We start from the raw sequence: 20,525 nt of genomic DNA, 5'->3' as shown, positions 1-20,525 counted from the left end.
GTGGAACTGTGGACCAGCTCTATACTCTCGGCAGGGTTCTTGAGGGTGCATGGGAGTTTGCCCAACCAGTCTACATGTGCTTTGTGGACTTGGAGAAGGCATTCGACCGTGTCCCTCGGGTAGTCCTGTGGGGAGTGCTCAGAGAGTATGGGGTATCGGACTGTCTTATTGTGGCGGTCCGTTCCCTGTACGATCAGTGCCAGAGCTTGGTCCGCATTGCCGGCAGTAAGTCGAACACATTTCCAGTGAGGGTTGGACTCCGCCAAGGCTGTCCTTTGTCACCGATTCTGTTCATAACTTTTATGGACAGAATTTCTAGGCGCAGTCAAGGCGTTGAGGGGTTCCGGTTTGGTAACCGCAGGATTAGGTCTCTGCTTTTTGCAGATGATGTGGTCCTAATGGCTTCATCCGACCGGGATCTTCAGCTCTCGCTGGATCGGTTCGCAGCCGAGTGTGAAGCGACCGGAATGAGAATCAGCACCTCCAAGTCCGAGTCCATGGTTCTCGCCCGGAAAAGGGTGGAATGCCATCTCCGGGTTGGGGAGGAGACCCTGCCCCAAGTGGAGGAGTTCAAGTACCTAGGAGTCTTGTTCACGAGTGAGGGAAGAGTGGATCGTGAGATCGACAGGCGGATCGGTGCGGCGTCTTCAGTAATGCGGACGTTGTACCGATCCGTTGTGGTGAAGAAGGAGCTGAGCCGGAAGGCAAAGCTCTCAATTTACCGGTCGATCTACGTTCCCATCCTCACCTATGGTCATGAGCTTTGGGTCATGACCGAAAGGATAAGATCACGGGTACAAGCGGCCGAAATGAGTTTCCTCCGCCGGGTGGCTTGGCTCTCCCTTAGAGATAGGGTGAGAAGCTCTGCCATCCGGGAGGGACACAAAGTAAAGCCGCTGCTCCTTCACATCGAGTGGAGCCGGATGAGGTGGTTCGGGCATCTGGTCCCGATGCCACCCGAACGCCTCCCTAGGGAGGTGTTTAGGGCACGTCCAACCGGTAGGAGGCCACGGGGAAGACCCTGGACACGTTGGGAAGACTATGTCTCCCGGCTGGCCTGGGAACGCCTCGGGATCCCCCGGGAAGAGCTAGACGAAATGGCTGGGGAGAGGGAAGTCTGGGTTTCCCTGCTTAGGCTGTTGCCCCCGCGACCCGACCTCGGATAAGCGGAAGATGATGGATGGATGGATGGATGTTATTTGTCACTGATTCTGTTCATAACTTTTATGGACAGAATTTCTAGGCGCAGTCAAATAGTTGAGGGGATCCGGTTGGGTGGCCACAGGATTAGGACTCTGCTTTTTGCAGATCATGCGGTCCTGATGGTTTCATCTGGCCATGATCTTCAGCTTTCACTGGATCGATTCGCAGCAGAGTCTGAAGCGACTCGGATGAGAATCAGCACCTCAAAGTCCGAGTCCATAGTTCTCGCCCGGAAAAAGGTGGATTGGTACAGCGTCTTCAGTAATGCTGACGCTGTATCGATCCGTTGTGGTGAAGGAGCTGAGCCGGTAAGCAAAGCTCTCAATTTACCGGTCAATCTACGTTACCATCCGCACCTATGGTCATTAGCTTTGGGTTATGACCGAAAGTACAAGATCACGGGTACAAGCGGCCAAAATGAGTTTTGTCGGACGGGTGGCGGGGATCTCTCCCTTAGAGATAGGGTGAGAAGCTCTGCCATCCGGGAGGAGCTCAAAGTAAAGCCGCTGCTCCTCCACATCAAGAGGAGCCAGATGACGTGGTTCGGGCATCTGGTCAGGATGCCACCCGAACGCCTCCCTAGGGAGGTGTATTGGGCACGTCCAACCGGTAGGAGGCCACGGGGAAGACCCAGGACACGTTGGGAAGACTGTCTCCCGGCTGGCCTGGGAACGCCTCCGAATCCCCCGGGAAGAGTTAGACGAAGTGGCTGGGGAGAGGGAAGTCTGGGCCCGCGACCCAACCTCTGATAAGCGGAAGAAGGTGGATGGATGTTATTTATTGTTGGTCTTTTATTTTAACGGCACCTAACAGAGTAGCCACATGTATTTCCGGCAAACTACTGTTTAATGACAATAAAGCATGGGTATAAATATCAGTAATAATTTATACAATACATATGAGCACATCTGCTAGGTCAAAAGTTTACATACTGTACATTAGTGTTAATATTTGCTTACATGTCCCTTGGCAAGTTTAAGGCGCTTTTGGTAGCCACCCACAAGTTTTTGCTTGAATTTTTGACCACAAAATTGGTGCAGTTAAGCTAAATGTGTTGCTTTTCTGACATGGACTTGTTTTTTCAGCATTGTCGACGCGTTTAAGTCAGGACTTTGGGAAGGCCATTCTAAAACCTTCATTCTAGCCTGATTTAGCCATTCCTTTACCATTTTTTACCTGTGTTTGGGGTCATTGTACTGTTGGAACACCCAACTGCGCACAAGACCCAACCTCTGGGCTGATGATTTTAGCTTGTCCTGAAGAATTTGGAGGCAATCCCCCTTTTTCATTGTTGCATTGAAAGCACCAGTTCCATTGGCAGCAAAACAGGCCCAGAGCGTAATACTATTACTACTATGCTTACTATGAATTGATTTACGTGGACCCCGACTTAAACTACTTGAACAACTTATTTGAGTGTTACCATTTAGTGGTCAATTGTACAGAATATGTACTGTACAATCTACTAATAAAAGTTTCAATCAATCAATCAATAATTGCTTGATGGTAGGGATGGTGTTCCTGGGATTAAAGGCCTAACTTTTTCTCCTCCAAACATATTGCTGGGTATTGCGGTCAAACAGCTTCATTTTTGTTTTATATGTCAGCATAACTTTCCTCCAGATTGTCTTATCTTTGTCCATGTGATCAGCAGCAAACTTTAGAGGAGCCTTAAGGTGTGGCTTCTGGAGCAAGGGCTTCCTTCTTGCATGGTAGCCTCTCAGTCCATTGCGATGCAAAACACGCTTGAATGTGGACACTGACACCTGTGTTCCAGCAGCAGCTTCTAATTCATTGCAGACCTGCTTTTTGGTGGTTCTCGGTTGACTGTTAGTCATCCTGACCAATTTTCTCTCAGCAGCAGGTGATCGCTTGTGTTTTCTTCCTGATCGTGGCAGTGACAAAACTGCCATGCACTTCACTACTTACCAACAATTGTCTGCACAGTTGCTTTTGGGCCTAGGCCAAGGCCAAGGCCGCAGTTCCATGATTGACTTTGTAGTTGTGTCATTGGATTTGCGGCCTCATGTTTTGGACACTCGGATGAAGAGAGGGGCAGAGCTTTCAATCGATCACCTGGTGGTGAGTTGGCTGCAATGGTGGGGGAGGATGCCAGACAGACCTGGCAGGCCCAAACGCATTGTGAGGGTTTGCTGGGAACACCTGGCAGTGTCTCCTGTCAGAGAGAGTTTCAATTCCCACCTCCGGAAAAACTTTAAACATGTCACGAGAGAGGTGCTGGACATTGAGTCCAAGTGGACCATGTCTATTGTCGAGGCAGCTGACTGGAGCTGTGGCCGCAAGGTAGTTGGTGCCTGTCGTGGCGGTAATCCTCGAACCCGTTGGTGGACACCGGTGGTGAGGGATGCCGTCAAGCTGAAGAAGGAGTCCTATCGGGTTCTTTTGGCTCATAGGACTCCGGAGGCAGTGGACAGGTACCAACAGGCTGCCCTTTGTCACCGATTCTGTTCAAAACTTTTATGGACAAAATTTCTAGGCGCAGTCAAGACGCGTGTGAAGCGACCGGAATGAGAATCAGCACCTCAAAGTCCGAGTCCATGGTTCTCGCCCGCAAAAGGGTGGAGTGCCATCTCCGGGTTGGGGAGAGGAGACCCTGCCCCAAGTGGAGGAGTTTAAGTACCTCGGAGTCTTGTTCACGAGTGAGGGAAGAGTGGATCGTGAGATCGACAGGCGGATCGGTGCGGCGTCTTCAGTAATGCGGACGTTGTATCGATCTGTTGTGGTGAAGAAGGAGTTGAGCCGGAAGGCAAAGCTCTCAATTTACCGGTTGATCTACGTTCCCATCCTCACGTATGGTTATAAGCAAAGGACAAGATCAAGGGTACAAGCGGCCGAAATGAGTTTTCTCCGCCGGGTCGCGGGGCTCTCCAATAGACATAGGGTGAGAAGCTCTGCCATCCGGGAGGAGCTCAAAGTAAAGCCGCTGCTCCTCCACATTGAGAGCAGCCAGATGAGGTGGTCCACCCGAACGCCTCCCTAAGGAGGTGTTTCGGGCACGTCCGAGTAGTAGGAGGCCACACTGCTGACATTTTTCCGAAGGCGCTGGGTTACAACTTCACCGCGTCACTGCACGTTGGTTGATTGCGTCACCGCGTCAAAAAATTGCGTCATTGCGTCACACGCCACTATTCGGCCTTGCATTTAACTCATTCCACCGAAGGCCGAATGTGGCTTTTTTGCCATATTCGGCCACCGATTATTCGGTGCATCCCTATTATTTAACACATAAACTTTAGGTTTAGGTTAGGCTGATTAGAAAGATATGTACTGGCCAAATACAAGGCATAAGAAGAAACTCAAGTAACTGATCAAAAATAAATGTACACACAGTTATGTTGTGCTAAAATAAAATAAACACATATGAATATTGTCAATAAAATGAAAATGCAGATGAAAATACAGCCTGGTCACTTTAGTCATAATCTTTAATCTCTATAACTTTAGCTCTAGACTTCTTCGGTTTGTTTAATATTGTCCATATTGCCACAAGTGGTGGAAAAGTGTATTAAAACTAACTAACGCTGCGACGTAAACGGACCACAGTTGAGAAACAGATATTTTTCGGTGGTACTTTGGGTGTTGCTCACGACTAAACAATGTGTCACGGCGCATGCGCAGTCCCGCATGCCGTCTGCTGCTCGCTCTTCCCGCATCACGGCCAAGCCCCTGCTCGGCTGCAAGCAATTTGCAATCAGCACACTTGGTTCTGGTGAGGGCAGACGGCATAAACACCAGCATATCTGAAGATACGGGGCCGGAACGTAGTTCACTGCTCTTTCTGTGTACCTTCCCTGTTACTGTCTCTTATGTCCTTTGTGTTTACCGCAGTTATTTTCCTGTCTCTCGTGATGGAGCTGTGTGCCTCGACCTCTTTTTGGATTCTGGACTGCCTCCCACGATCATCGACCCATGCTTGGACACGGACCTTTTGACCCCTCGCTATACCTCCCCAGCCCCCGACAACTTGCCTGTCCCCTCCAGGACTTCTGCCTCTCGCTCAACACTCACAGTAACACACAACAGTTAATCACGCACGCACGCACACGCGCACACACACACACACACACACACACACACACACACACACACACTTTTGTCAGACTACATTCTTTAGTTTATATTCCATTCATCCATCCATTTTCTACCGCTTTTCCTTTTTGGGGTCGCTGGTGCCTATCTCAGCTACAATTGGGCAGAAGGCGCTGTACACCCTGGACAAGTTGCCACCTCATCGCTGGGCCAACAACACAGATATTCAGACAACATTCACACTCTAGGGATAATTTAGTGCTGCCTATCTGCCTATCAACCTATCCCCAGATGCATGTCTTTGGAGGTCGGAGGAAGCCAGAGTACCCGGAGGGAACCCATGCAGTCACGGGGAAAACTCCACACAGAAATGGCGGCGTGGCGCAGTGGGAGAGTGGCCGTACGCAACCCGGGGGTCCCTGGTTCAATCCTCACCTAGTACCAACCTCGTCACGTCCGTTGTGTCCTGAGCAAGAGACTTCACCCTTGCTCCTGATGGGTGCTGGTTAGCGCCTTGCATAGCAGCTCCCTCCATCAGTGTGTGAATGTGTGTGAATGGGTAAATGTGGAAGTAGTGTCAAAGCGCTTTGAGTACCTTGAAGGTAGAAAAGCGCTATACAAGTACAACCCATTTATCATTTATTTATTTAAATATTCCGAGTGCAGAATCGAACCCAGAACCTTCGTATTGAGAGGCACATGCACTAACCCCTATCCCACCGTGCTTCCTTAGTTTATATAGTTTATATTACTATTGTTTATTATTATATATAGAATAAATGATGGAGCTACTACGCGCCCCCTTGTGGTCTGTGCCGTCTACTCCTCCTGTACGTAACACAATAGTCCCTATTGTTAACAAACTGTTTTAAATGACTGACTTGTTAAAAGTGGAAATTTTTGGGAAGCTGACATTTTTCGCTATTTTTTGCTCATCGAGTGTGTGATATAAATTATTCCTTGAAATGTATTTTATGAATGTTAAAAACAAAGGAGTTAAGTTATAATATTTGACATGTAAATTTAACTTAAGCAAATTTGAAAGCCTGACTTGTTTTAGGTGTAAAAATGTTTTAATTTTCACAGCAGTTATGGGGAATAATTTTAGTCGTTTTGAGATATTTCCAAAGAATGCGATGATACTCACAGAGTGGTTGAACAGTCAGGTTGCCAATGTCCAGCGTCCTGTGTGCAATCTTCTGCCAGGTGCGGTCCAGGTCCAGGATCCACTGTGCGGCCTCACAGTAATAAGAACCGCTGTCGTCTGGCTGCAGCGCTCTCATCTTCATCACGTACACGCCCTGGCCGCCCTCCCCGTTGCGCTTTTCCAGTGTGAGCTCACCGTCGTCGTAGCGCTTCCTATAGGCTCTTCCCGACACCACGCCCAGAAGCTTGTCGATGGAGATGATTTCCTGCGCAGTGCTTGCCTCTGCGCCACCGCCATCTGAGCCCACTTGGCCACCTCGCTTCCCAAAGGTGACAGACAGGTGGGTGAGCTGCTCGGAGCGGATGCTGGCCGAGCAGGTCAGAGTTACTTCTGCACCCTCCGGTATGGGCTGGCCACTGAGAGAACGGGAATAGCTGATCTGGAGCGTGTCAGGGATTACTGCGGGAGGACAAAGACAGACATTTTTATCACATCTAGGAATGAGACACGCGAAGACAATTAGGGTAGTTTTCCTGAATTTTATAGTGGTTACATTTTAAATTTTATAGACCAGGTAATGTAAAAAAAAATGTTTAATTTCAGTTTCAATATATTGATATGTACAAAACACATTGAGATTGATTGATATTTGTGATTAAGAAAAGCTTTAAAGAGGTCGTCACGGAAGTAAATAGTCTAAACATACAACTATAATAATCATTAATTATATATACAGTCGTGATCAAAAGTTTACATACACTTGTAAATAACATAAAGTCATGGCTGTCTTGAGTTTCCAATCATTTCTACAACTCTTATTTTTTTGTGATAGAGTGTTTGGAGGACATACTTGTTGGTCACAAAAAACATTCATGAAGTTTGCTTCTTTTATGAATTTAGTATGGGTCTACTGAAAATGTGAGCAAATCTGCTGGGTCAAAAGTATACATACAGCAATGTTAATATTTGCTTACATGTCCCTTGGCAAGTTTCACTGCAATAAGGCGCTTTTGGTAGCCATCCACAAGCTTCTGCTTGACTTTTTGACCACTCCTTTTGACAAAATAGGAGAATAAACGTGTCTTTTGCCCGATATAGCTATTTTTAAGAACACTTAAAAAGCTGAATATATATATATATTTATATATATTTTTTTTTACTGAATGAGACACCCAGAATGTACAAGAATGTGGGATTAACAATATTAACTATGAATGGTAAAACACTGAGTATTAACATATGAACGTCACATGATCAACATATTTTACAATCAAGCGAAACGCAACAAAAACTCAACAAACACAGCAACATATGAGCGTGAAGGCCAAACCAAAACCCAATCTGATACATCTTATATATCACTAAGCTTTAGAACTTTGTTGTAAAAATCTCCTTCCACGTCTGTCCCTGACACCCACATTTCAGGCTCTGGAAACACTCTGTGGAAACGCTCCCCAGCCACACTGCTTGGTGCCTCCTCTGAGCTGTAACTTACATTACCATAGTAACTAATTACATTACCATAGTAACTAATTAGAGGACCATATTAACTAGTATATAAGTTAAAAAGTTAAAGTGCCAATGATTGTCACTCACATACTCTCGGTGCAGTGAAATTATCCTCTGCATTTGACCCATCCCCTCAAATGAGCAGTGAGCAGCAGCGGTGGCCGTGCCCGGGAATCATTTGGTGATTTAACCCCCGATTCCAACCCTTGATGCTGAGTGTCAAGCAGGGACGTAATGGCTCCCATTTTTATAGTCTTTGGTATGACTCGGCCGGGGTTTGAACTCACGACCTACCCATCTAAAGGCGGACACTCTATGACCACAAGCCAATAGTTTGGAGACCCCTAATCTAAACTTTACCGCTGCCGGGTATTTTTTTCTATACTTTTATTGTCATATTTTCAGAATGTGTTTGTTCTATTTTTAACCAAAGTAAGACAAAGAAAACAATCTGAAGTTGTCTTTATTTTTTAGTGTCATTGCCATGGTTTTAATAGTCCGGCGCGCGTGTGCTTTCCCTCAATGCGGCCAATATATTTATATTTAAATTTCAATATTTATTTATTTATTTACAGACGGACATGATTTTGGATTTCATTATTGTTTCTTTTGTTAATATCAGCTCAGTTATTATGAGCTCCAATGAGTAGGACACCCCTGATACAGTATTACAAGATATGTAACCACTGCAGCAAAAAGAGGGGAGCGTAACACAGTAGATCCAGCAGAGAACATATATTATTAACAAAGAGAGGTAGCTAACATAGAAGCGGTCGGACAAATAAGAAATAAAAAAAAAACATGAGACTTCTCGCGGGCCGGACGCTGACCATAGTTTGGGAACCACTGTTCTATAGGATAAATGGTTTCAAAATTAAAACAAAGCTGTTCATTAATTAACAGTTTATTGTGGCATTCATCTGTTAGAAAAAAAAATATTCGATTTCAGAGTTTTGAAAGCTGACGGTGACTACGCTTCAGTACACATAGGCAATGTTGTAATCAAAGTGGAATGTACCGTTGAAGGAATGAGACCCCAAAAATAACACACCGTGTTGGTGTGACACAGTCAGTGAAAATTGTCACCTATCAGGTTGCTATCAACAACATCTTCTTAGCACAAGTTGGACTTCCGGCTTTAAACTTTGACTGATGGTCACATAGTGTGTACAGCTAACCTTGAATGGATCAATACGGGAGCTGCATCCAGACACTGAACAACGCATTTATTAATGTGCTCAAAGTTTGGCATGTATTTGTAAGCGTTTTGAAAACAAATGATAAATGTATGCATTATCCTGTTATATCTCACATTCTATATTGTCCATCCATCCATTTCCTACCGCTTGTCCCTTTAGGGGTCGCGAGGGTTAGCTGGAGCCTATCAGCTGCATTCGGGCGGAAGGGGGCGTATACCCTGGACATATATTGTGTTTTGGAGAAATGTGGTCAAGAACAACTTAATTCATTAAAAAAATAATACAAAAGAAAACGCATTTTTATGCATATGTAAATTGTATTCTGTTTTAAACATTCACTTTCTACTTTCCTTCAGGGATCTAAACTTTAACGCTGCCGCTAGTTTTGTCTAGATCATTAATATGTTGTCGGTGTATTTATTTTAGTATAAAAGTGTAAAACGTGTTTTACTTGGGTCATGAAATGATGATAATGGTCTGCCAGGGCATACGTACATTATTTATATAACGCTCAATTCTCTAGTCTACATCAACTTCACATCTATCCCTCAATTTTAAGTAGTTTTTTGTCGTTGTTGTTTTTTTGTTTGTTTGTTTTCTGCCCTTGTTGTCAAAGAAAACTATGTCTTTTTTTTTACGGTATACACTAGGGGTGTAACGGTACACAAAAATGTTGGTTCGGTACGTACCTCGGTTTAGAGGTCACAGTTCGGTTCATTTTCGGTACAGTAAGAAATCAACAAAATATACCTTTTTTGGTGATTTATTTACCAAATTTGTAAACAATGGCTTTATCCTTTTAACATTGGGAACACTATAACAATTCTGCCCACGTTAATCCAAATTAAACTGCCTCAAGTTGTTGCTTTGATTAAATAAAATGAAAAAAACCTTTCTTCTACATATAAAAAGTTTAACATTAAACAGTTTCCATTGAAACTGTTTAATGTCAACTCATCATGCTTAATTTATTACAGCATTTGGGAAACCTAGAGTTGACTTTTATTATGTAAATGTTGTATTTTTCTCAACATGTAATAGCAGGGATCCTGCTATTCAAAACTAGGCTGCTACATTACTAATGATTCATGTAACTATAGCTGAAAAATAGTACAATTGCAATAGGAGAGACTATTCATCCCTAAACACAATGGAGATCAATGAAACAGACAGACAGGGCTTTGCTGCCCCTAAAACAGGCACACGCAGGCACCCACGCACATTCACACACAGAAAATTGAGCTAACGTTACGCTAAAAGCTAATTAGCCTTCATCGCAAGCCTATACTGTGAGCAAGCTGAGCTGCGGTTTAAGTTTCTAGAAGGTCAACGGGCTCATATTGATGTTTGTAATAGATTTGACTGGGAAGTATTTAGTATAATTTGGGTTAGAGTCCGCTCCTCCCCTGCTAGACGAATATCCGCTCGACGCTAAAGCACTGACTACATCGCTCTGAAGTCTGAATACGCACTGCTGATTGGCTGAATACGCGCTGCTGATTGGCTTTGTATGTAACCAATCAGATGGTTGTGTGGGCGGGACAATGAGGCAGAGACAGAGGCAGAAAGCGGAGCAGCTTGTGAAGACTTCTGCTTACGAACTTGTTCGGTACGCCCGCGTGGCGAACCGAAACCCCCGTACCGAAACGGTTCGATGCAAATACACGTACCGTTACACCCCTAGTATCCACACAAAATATGCAAAATCTTCCACAAAAAATATTTTTCAAATTGGAAGTAATCAGAGCCTTTGATAGGTCAATAACTCATAAAAATGTATTCAATATTATGTTTTGAGCAATGACAGTTAAAAAAAAAACAGCTTTTTTTTATTAGTCAACATTGCAACACTTTCTAAATTACATTTCACCTGTAAGCTTTTTTATTCCACTTTGGTTATGTTTTTATTTTAATATTATTTTTAGAATGTGCCATGGGCCTTTAAAACAGTTGTGGGCCGCAATTGGCCTTCGGGCCACACTTTCGACACCCCTGCTATAGATAAATAATTAAATCTGATTAGTCTATGGATAAAAAACAAGAAAGTTTATCATAACGCGCAGTCAGCATCTCTGCTTCAGTAAACAATGACTGATGATGATGTCAGCGACACTCGCTAACTTTTTGAACTCTCCCCGCACATTAACACTTCAAAAGGCACATATTTGCCCCGTTTATTGACCTGCAAAGTATGTTCTTGGGGTAAAGGAGTCTGGTCGGGTGCTGGTTAGCTTGAATCTAACAGCTAGCCTGTCTCCATCCTCGAGGACGATGCAGCGGGAGATAAAAGTGAAGTTTCCATGGATTCACAAAGACTTAAGTCATTTACTGGAGACACTGCACAGGATGAAGTTAAAAAGGTTGACTTTACACTCATCTTAGAGTTTACCATCAACTATCTTCTTTTGACAGCCCTTCGCGCTAAAGTAAATGTAAATAGTGCAAACTGAGGCAGTATTTGTCATTGATAACATTTTCGGCGAATCGAAATGTATGACCATTAAAACGCAATAAACGAGAACGGAAATTTGATCCGGCACATATAAACCAAAAAAAAAACAGACGGAAAGCGATAATCGATCACATTTTAAAAAACAAGCAAACCGGGCAGTAAAAATATGTAATAAAATCTGCGTCCGTGGGATGCGCGGGCTTCTGGAATTGTGCGCCCTTTCTGATTTCAATGCAGAAAAAGACAGAAAAAGTGTGTTAACGCCAACACTGACGTCAGCTTCCCAAAAAAACGCTGTAAATAAATTGCATATAACTATTTTTACACTTTTAACAATAAGATATTTTACAACTAATTCAGCCTGAAATTTTTACATATCAAATAGTTTACCTCTTCAAAGGCGGTACATTCTCATCACCAAAAAATTATTTCCATATACAGACGTCCCTCGCCACGAAACCTGTTGGAACCCACAGCAATGCTTGCAGCTTCACACTTTTGTTGATTGTTTGGTTTTTATTTACAAGCACTTCACCCAAAATTCAAGCATTTTTCAAACCTTGAAACACAACTTTAAAATCCAAGCATTTTCAAGGTTTTTAAGCACCCGTACGAACCTTGGATGTCTCAAGAGTTAAATGAATACCTTTCAGACAAAAGTGAGCATTATCTTTTTTGTACATGTTTGATACAGCTGTTGTATTGGACTTTAGAGTGCCTAATGACATGTCCAAAGAGTCTCACCTTTAACAACGACAGATGCACCGTAGGTACCAAAGTATTTACTGTCGGTGTTGGGCGTCGTGCACTCATACGCCCCCTGGTCGTCTGTGCGGAGCTTCTGGACCACCAGTCGTACCTTGTCCCCCGAGTCACGGTCCACCCTCACCTCTCCATTTGCCACCCGGGATTGAAAGGGCTTGTAGGGAAAGCTTTCGTCTGCGGTGGACACCACTCCAATCTGCCTGTCGCCGGAGTCGTCCCTGGTCAAATACCACTCAAAGTTTTGCGTGCGTGGGCCTTCGTAGCCGGAGACGTTGCAGGGCAGGGAGAGGGAGAAGCCGGCCACGCGGTACAGGGGTCCCTTGGGGAGGGTTACTTCGCGGCAGGCGGCGTGCTGAAGCACTGTGGACAGAAATCAATGCAAATGTGAAAACTATGCAATTGGTAAAACTTAATTTCCTGTGTGTTGAGAGGTGCATTGCTGCAGAGTTAGCACTCTGAGTGCGATCAATAACGGAGGGAGCATCAATACATTATAGCTGAGGGGGAAATACAGCATGACAGTTTGGACAGCTATCACTTTAAATATTTGACCACTCCATAACAATTCATGAAATATTCATTCTTGTTTGCAATACTTTTAAAATGCAATCATACTGATACACAATATGTTGTGTTGCCATTTGCTTTATGAACAAGACCACATGTGTCAAACTCAAGGCCCCCGGGGGCCAGATTTGGCCTGCCACATCATTTAAAGCGGCCCACGAAACCCCTAAAATAATACGTGTCAAAGCATTGTATTATTTCCGAAATGTAATCTTTTCATTGTGAAAGATAGAAATACATGTATTGCATGCTATTGAGTATCTTTTAAACTTTATTATCTAATAATGTAACAAATATAATACCGTCATTAATTTAAAACTTTTTAAAATTAAAACTAAATAAATATTGGCTTAAGTTATACAAAAGCAAGTTGTTCATCAAATTGTACACTGTAGAAATAGATTTCACATTAAAAAAAAAAACTGGCAGCTCAGTTGCCAGGATTTTATAGTAAAAAAACAAAAAACTATAGTACCATTTACAGTAATATGCTGTAAAACCCATCTGTCACGTGTGGGTCTCGCAGCTTACTGGGGGGTCGTTCTCCCAGGATGAAGACGGACAACTCCTGACAAAGCGTGACGGTAGGATAGGATTTAATTTTCGCAAAAAACACATTCAAAAAACAGGAAGCAAACCAAAGGTTGCACGTGAAGCTAAGGTACAAACTTAGCACAGGACTCCATCCATCCATTTTCTACCGCTTATTCCCTTTTGGGGTAGCGGGGGGCGCTGGCGCCTATCTCAGCTACAATCAGGCGGAAGGCAGTATACACCCTGGAAGAGTTGCCACCTCATCGCAGGGCCAACACAGATAGACAGACAACATTCAAACTCACATTCACACACTAGGGCCAGGACTCAAGAAGATAGAAACAAGACATGAACCAACGTGCCTTTTATTGATGTCCCAAAAGTAATGTTATCCTAGAGCTTGTCTCTGACAAAAATGTATAATCTCCCTAAATTGTTTGTGCCACTTGTGAGAGAAAAGACGCTCAAACGCTTGATTTTAAAGCAGAGTGCTTTCAAGACGTCAGTGGTAATTTTTTGACAGCAGTTTTTAAATTTAGTTTTGAGTATTTTGAAGAAAATATACTTAGGTTTTAATCAAATGTTAGTCATTTATATTGATATTAGTTTAGTCAAGTTTAAGTCACATCTTAGTCAGCTAAAATTAGTTAATTTAGTCAACTAATATATAAAGTGAAAGAGATAAGGCCTCTTTGAAGTTTTGTTGAAAACACCTTTATTTAAACCAGTGGTGTCTAAACCACGGCCCGCGGGCCAAGTGTGGCACGCCAGACGTCATGAGTTTACTAATAATGAATCTGGCCGGTGCCTTCAGTTTTTCACGCCAGACGTCATGAGTTCATTACTAATGAATCTGGCCGGCGCCTTCAGTTTTGCACGCCAGACGTCTTGAGTTTAAAAAAAAATAATCTGGCCGGCGCCTTCAGTTTGGCACACCAGACATCATGAGTTTATTAATAACGAATCTGGCCCGCCGGCTGTTGCCAAAGTAATTTTAAATATCTAGCAATCTGTTTGCTGCAAAGTTTTCGCCATCTTGTGGACAACGAAAATAAATCAGGTCAATACCAATGAATTGTGTTTTGAAGTTCACAAAGCACAGCATTTCCCTGTATGACATAATCCAAACAACCTTCCCTACTCATGCACAAAATAAACAAAAAATAAAAAAAAACAACACAAAACCAACAACTGCTTCACACTTACACAAATTGCTCATTGAAATTTGTGGATATTATAGAAACTCCCAAGCACCATAAAAAAATATAAATTGCACCCATATTAATCCATGATGGGGGAAATGAAAAACACTCCCTACACCTATCTAAGTTTGTCAGTTTAGCTGCTTGATATTTCTGATTGATTACAAAACTTTGAGGATGTCATCACGGGAGGAGTCAAACTTTCACACACTTTATATACACAATTATATTATTCAATAATACAATTTTATACATGTATGATATGTTCACATATATAGGGTTATGACATATATATTATGTTACTTTACATGCAGTCCGGTTTTCGGCCAAATTCTTTTATCCCAATGCGGCCTCTAACGTCATAAAGTTTGGACACCCCTGATTTAGACTATCTGCAACTAATTTCTTTAACACAAAAGAGGCATGAACCTACAGTATGGTCAGGAATGATGCAGTTAGGGTAGTCATTTTTGCTTCACAGGTCAATGCCAGAAGATATACTTTAACTTTTCCCTATTTATGCATGCTACGTCTCTGGCAAAGCAGGTGTGCATGCGTGTTGTGAAACAGATAAAGTTACGATGCATGCTTTTATCATAACTTGTTTATGAGCGCAGGAGAACCGGAAGCAGGAAATACACATATGGTGGGGAAAATTCATCCATCCATCTCCTACCACTTGGGCCTTTTGGGAACCTTTCATTCGTTAATAAATACCCGCCTCCAATAAATAAAAAAAAATAAGAAACACTGCACCCACTTCCTCTTTTTGCTGCGCGTATGATATAATTGCATTGGACCACATAAAACTTTGCAATGCCTTCAGATTTACCATTAAATAAATTATTCCTTGAGGCAGAGACAATAACTTGAGCCTTATTTGTAAAGAAGAACATACACTATATTGCCAAAGGTATTAGGCCACCCATCCAAATGATGAAAATGAGGCGTCCTAATCACTTGGTCCGGCCACAGGTGTATCAAATCAAACACTTAGGCATGGAACCTCTTTCTACAAACATTTGTGAACGAATGGGCCGCTCTCAGTGATTTCCAGCGTGGAACTGCCATAGGACGCCACCTGTGCAACGAATCCAGTCGTAAAATTTCCTCGCTCCTAAATATTCCAAAGTCGACTGTCGGCTTTATTATGAAAATATAGAAGAGCTTGGGAAAAACATTAAGTCAGCCACCAAGAGGTAGGCCACCTAAACTGACAGAGAGGGATCAGCTGATGCTGAAGCGCATAGTGCAAAGACTTCCTGCACAGTCAGTTGCTAGAGCTCCAAACTTCATGTGACTTTCCAATTAACCCAACTACAGTACGCGGAGCTTCATGGAATGGGTTTCCATGGCCGAGCAGCTGCATCTAAGCCATACACCAGTGGTCCCCAACCACCGGGCCTGGGCCCGGTACCGGGCCGTGGCCCGATACCGGGCCGTGGCCCGATTGGTACCGGGCCGCAGAATATTTTTTTATAAAAAAAAAAAATTTAAAAAAATATATATTTTTTTTTCATTAAATCAACATGAAAAACACAATACACACTTACAATTAGTATACCAACCACAAAAACCTCCCTTTATCATGACAAAAACGTCCCTTTTTCATGACAAAGAAGAAAAAAGAAAAAAAAGGACCCGGCAGCTGTACAAGCTCAGCTGATATCCGGTAAGAGGCGACTTTTTAACCACAATGTTCTCACCGAAACCTGCTGGTTGACATTCGGTTGGGATCCATGTTCACTGTGATCCATAGTAAAGTTTCACGTCCGTGAATTTTAAACAAGGAATCACCGTGTGTTTGTGTGGCTAAAGGCTAAAGCTTCCCAACTCCGTCTTTCTACTTTGACTTCTCCAATATTAATTGAACAAATTGCAAAAGATTCAGCAACACAGATGTCCAAAATACTGTTTAATTATGCCGTTAAAGCAGACGACTTTTAGCTGTGTGTGCGCAGCGCTCATATTCATAACAGCCCGTGACGACACGCGTACACGTCATCATTACGTAACGTTTTCAAGAAAAAAGTCCCGGGAAATTTAAAATTGTAATTTAGTAAACTAAAAAGGCCGTATTGGCATGTGTTGCAATGTTAATATTTCATCATTGATATATAAACAATCAGACTGCTTGGTGGGTAGTAGTGGGTTTCAGTAGGCCTCTAACAATCAGTAATAGGTTTCAATATTGATAACAATAATCTTAATTATTAGTTTGGCCATAACTTGCCTTGGTGCCCCAAAATATGAGCCCTCCTTTAAGGTAACACTTGCCTTGACCTTTAAAAGTTAAAATTTGAGGCCTGTAATAATATACATATTCATTTTAGAATAAATAGTGTCCTTACGTTGCAGAAATGTGCCACTATAAGAGGGTCTGGAACCTAACTCCCACGTTAAAGGAGGTAACACTAAATTTACCATGAGCACTTTCAAACCTTCTAAATTCTATTTGAGACAATAAGCTTCCAATACACTACTAAAATGTATTCACTTGTTGAAAATACAATATTTTGGGACCTTTGGTTTTCTTTGGAAAACATTTGCTGATTAAAAAAATATTAATAAAAAAAAAAAAAAGTACAAAAATAAGCTTGGCAGTTAAAGCTTTCGTGTTCGCAGCACGTTTTTGGCAGCAGCAATAGTTGTGTTAAGAGGGACTCATCCGGCCTGGGGAATTTAATCTGCAAGCAAAAGTGGAGTGCCAAATACGCCATCTCTGGATGACCGAACACTCCCTCTAACCCGCACCTAAACTGGATTACTACTACTACCTGAACAAACCTGATATACTGGTGTGTGTGTTGTAGCCTTACAGTGACACGCCCATGGATGATGACATGGTGGACGACTCAGCGGGAGGTTTAAGGTGATCAGGATCTAATTAACACGGCGCTGGGACCAATAGGGACAACACAGCTTTGTGTCTCAATCAGACTGCGGGGGCAAAGATGCAATTTCATCCTTGTTACCTTTTTTTTTTTATCATTTATAAAGTCTAACATGAATAAGGGGACGAGCAGAAAAATGTGGGTATGGAACCAATACTAAGAAGTTTAGATCAGGGCACAAATTGAACCACGGCAACCGCCCTCTCATTTGTTGTAGCGCCCTAAAAAATTGACTAACATTTGCGGCAACAATAACGGCTTATAATTCATTGCGGACGAATAACGTTAAACTCGCTCAAAGAGTATCACCTCAGAGTATACTTGGTCAACAGACCTACATGTCAAACTAAGGGTGGCCGTTTAAACAACGCCAACACTGTCATAAACCTGTGCCATATAGTGAGATTACACTAAACAACAATGACAAACACATTTCGGGAGAATAATTGCATCGCAACACAACATAAACACAACAGAGCACATTCCCAGAAATCCTTGCAGCACAAACTCTTCCGGGACGCTGGTCATTTTTCCTAGCTTCCCGTTGTGTGTTTAAGAGCACACAGCTGTTAGATAGAGAAAGGTGTGGTCAATATTGGTGACACTTGTCCCCACACTCTAAACAGCGAAGGAGAAAAAATATATGAGGTTACTTTCATTTTGACAATACAGAGACCATCAGCTGCTGTGACAGAGTTGTCACTCCTGTTTTTTGTTGTTGTTGGCCAAACTGTTGTACTGAACCACAAGGTGATGTTAGAGACGAACACATATTGTTTGCTAGACATCATCTTATTAGCCAAACTGCTTTGTGTTTTATTTTAATATCAAAAAGTAAACGCCATGTTTTTTGTTTTTTTTTACAATACTTGTGTTGTTTCCATGTCACAAAGGTATTACTTTAAAAATAATTTGACACATCATTTTGGTAATGTTTTGTGTGTACTTAATTCCAATACGACATATTTCTGCTCAAACTCTTAATGGATCTGTCCCGATACAGCATCTACATAACTTCGAAAATAAATTATTACAAAAATAGGTAAAGATAAACATAGAGATAAAGGCATCATGGAATGACAAAAAGCTGATAAGTTTATATTAATAATAAATAAATGCATGTGTATGCATGCATTCTTTGGAGCCCCTACCTGGAAATAAAATAATGTTTGCCTTGGTGCCCGTCTAACTTGGCTTTGGTGCCCTAAAATATGAATTTAAGGCAACACTTGCCTTGACCTTAAAAAGTTCAAATTTAAGGCCTGTTAAGGTCATACATTGGTCATAATTAAAGTCATGATGTGACAAAGAATGTATTCCTGAGTAATAAATAATAAAAAAATGGCTTAAAGATTATTTGACAAGAAAAAGTGTCTATGTAATCATTGTAGAATTGACTAGATATGGCTCTTGTACTTGGCATTGTAACTGTTGATATTTGTATAGAGCCCCCCATTTGTTTAGTCTGGAGTGCTAGCTTACTGTTAGCGTTGAGCTATTGTATCCTCCTACGATGTGAAGTAAAGCATGTTAAGCTATTCCTTGTCCTGCAGTAAGAAACTTACTTTATGTGTCGCAATGGAGGCAAGGATTAGTAATTTAGCACTCGCTAAATAAAACACTGCAAATGTGAGCTGATTGCCAGTTATGGAGCCGTGCTTTTTTTAGTGTAAATAGCTTCATTAAACCAAAATGTGTCCATTCTTCTTTTTCTATCTCTACACTGTTTCTGCTTCTAAGTGTTGTGTGTGTAGACTACAATGTGCCTCGGCTCATATTACTAGCAATGTCACCATGGCGTGCAATTATGTCTACTTAAAAAAAAAAAAAAAAAGTACAGGTGTTTTTCTAAATACAGTATAGTACCTTTTTTACTCATTAGTACCACAATACTTTATTAGCACCTGTATACTGCTGTTCTACACTACTATTGGCTCTGATATTTATAAATCTTCCTTTTTACACACTTACATCTAAACAGCATTTTCTCTAAGAAATTGCTAACACCAATAGAAGCCAAAATATAACTATTTTCAAAGTGCCATCCATCACACCTTATCAAAAATTCATTACACCTTATCAAAAATTTAACAGCTTTTGAAAACCTTGAAAATGCAGCCTCAAAAAGCATGTCCAGCCTATAAATACATCTAGTGGTACACGGGCTCTATCTAGTGTTAGACCAACAAATCTCTTGGATATAGTACTGTTTTACTTACTTAAATTAAAATGCAGTGTTACTGTTCAAACTGTGTTTAATGTAAGTGGCCAGACATTTTAAATATACTTGTTAGATAAAGCCTCTGCCTTGTTTTTAATGTATACTTAGGCCTAAATTAAAATAGTGTTACTGTTCGAACTGTGTGTAATGTAAGTGGCCAAACATTTAAAATATACTCGTTAAATAAAGCATCTGCCTTGTTTTTAATGAATACTTAGGCCTTAATACTCTACTGTATTTAATGTTGGTCACTATAGTGTTACTTGGAGAGTCAATGTTATTGCCGAGGTGGTGGTACTTGGTGAAACCCTGCTCTAATGCATTGTTTTTCAACCATACTAGTGTGCTGTGAGATACAATCTGGTGTGCTGTGGGAGATTATATCATTTCACCGATTTGGGTTAAAAATATTGTTTGCAAACCAGTAATTATAGTCTGCAAATGATGTGTTGTTGTTGAGTGTCGGTGCTGTCTAGAGCTCGGAATAGTAACCGTGTAATATTCTTTCCATATCAGTAGGTGGCAGCAGGCAGCTAATTGCTTGGTAAACGTCAGAAAGAGCGTGCAGGGTAAAAGGTATCTAATGCCTATACCAAAAATAAACAAAAGGTGAGTGTCCCTAAGAAAAGGCATTGAAGCTTATGGAAGGCTATGTAGAACGAAACTAAAACTGAACTGGCTAGAAAGTAACAAAAACACAATGCTGGACGACAGCAAAGACTTACTGTGGAGCAAAGGCGGCATCCACAATGTACATTCGAACATGACATGACAATCAACAA

At 42.0% G+C, this 20,525-nt stretch overlaps 1 protein-coding gene across 1 annotated transcript in view; it reads right to left on the bottom strand.

The window, feature by feature from the left end:
• igsf8 (immunoglobulin superfamily, member 8) overlaps nucleotides 1–20,525 on the bottom strand; it is a 50,569-nt gene that overhangs the window by 26,362 nt on the left and 3,682 nt on the right. The window contains exons 3-4 of the mRNA XM_061886425.1: nucleotides 12,305–12,685; nucleotides 6,401–6,859 (exon numbers count right to left, since the gene is read on the bottom strand). Coding sequence (XP_061742409.1) covers nucleotides 6,401–6,859; nucleotides 12,305–12,685 — 840 coding nt within the window. The remainder of the gene's footprint in view (nucleotides 1–6,400; nucleotides 6,860–12,304; nucleotides 12,686–20,525) is intronic.

This window comes from Nerophis ophidion, linkage group LG02 (genome assembly GCF_033978795.1).
Source record: "Nerophis ophidion isolate RoL-2023_Sa linkage group LG02, RoL_Noph_v1.0, whole genome shotgun sequence".
Classification (NCBI taxonomy): Eukaryota; Metazoa; Chordata; class Actinopteri; order Syngnathiformes; family Syngnathidae; genus Nerophis; species Nerophis ophidion.
The sequence above is the reverse complement of the archived record's forward strand: the minus strand, read 5'-3'. Positions and strand labels throughout refer to the sequence as shown.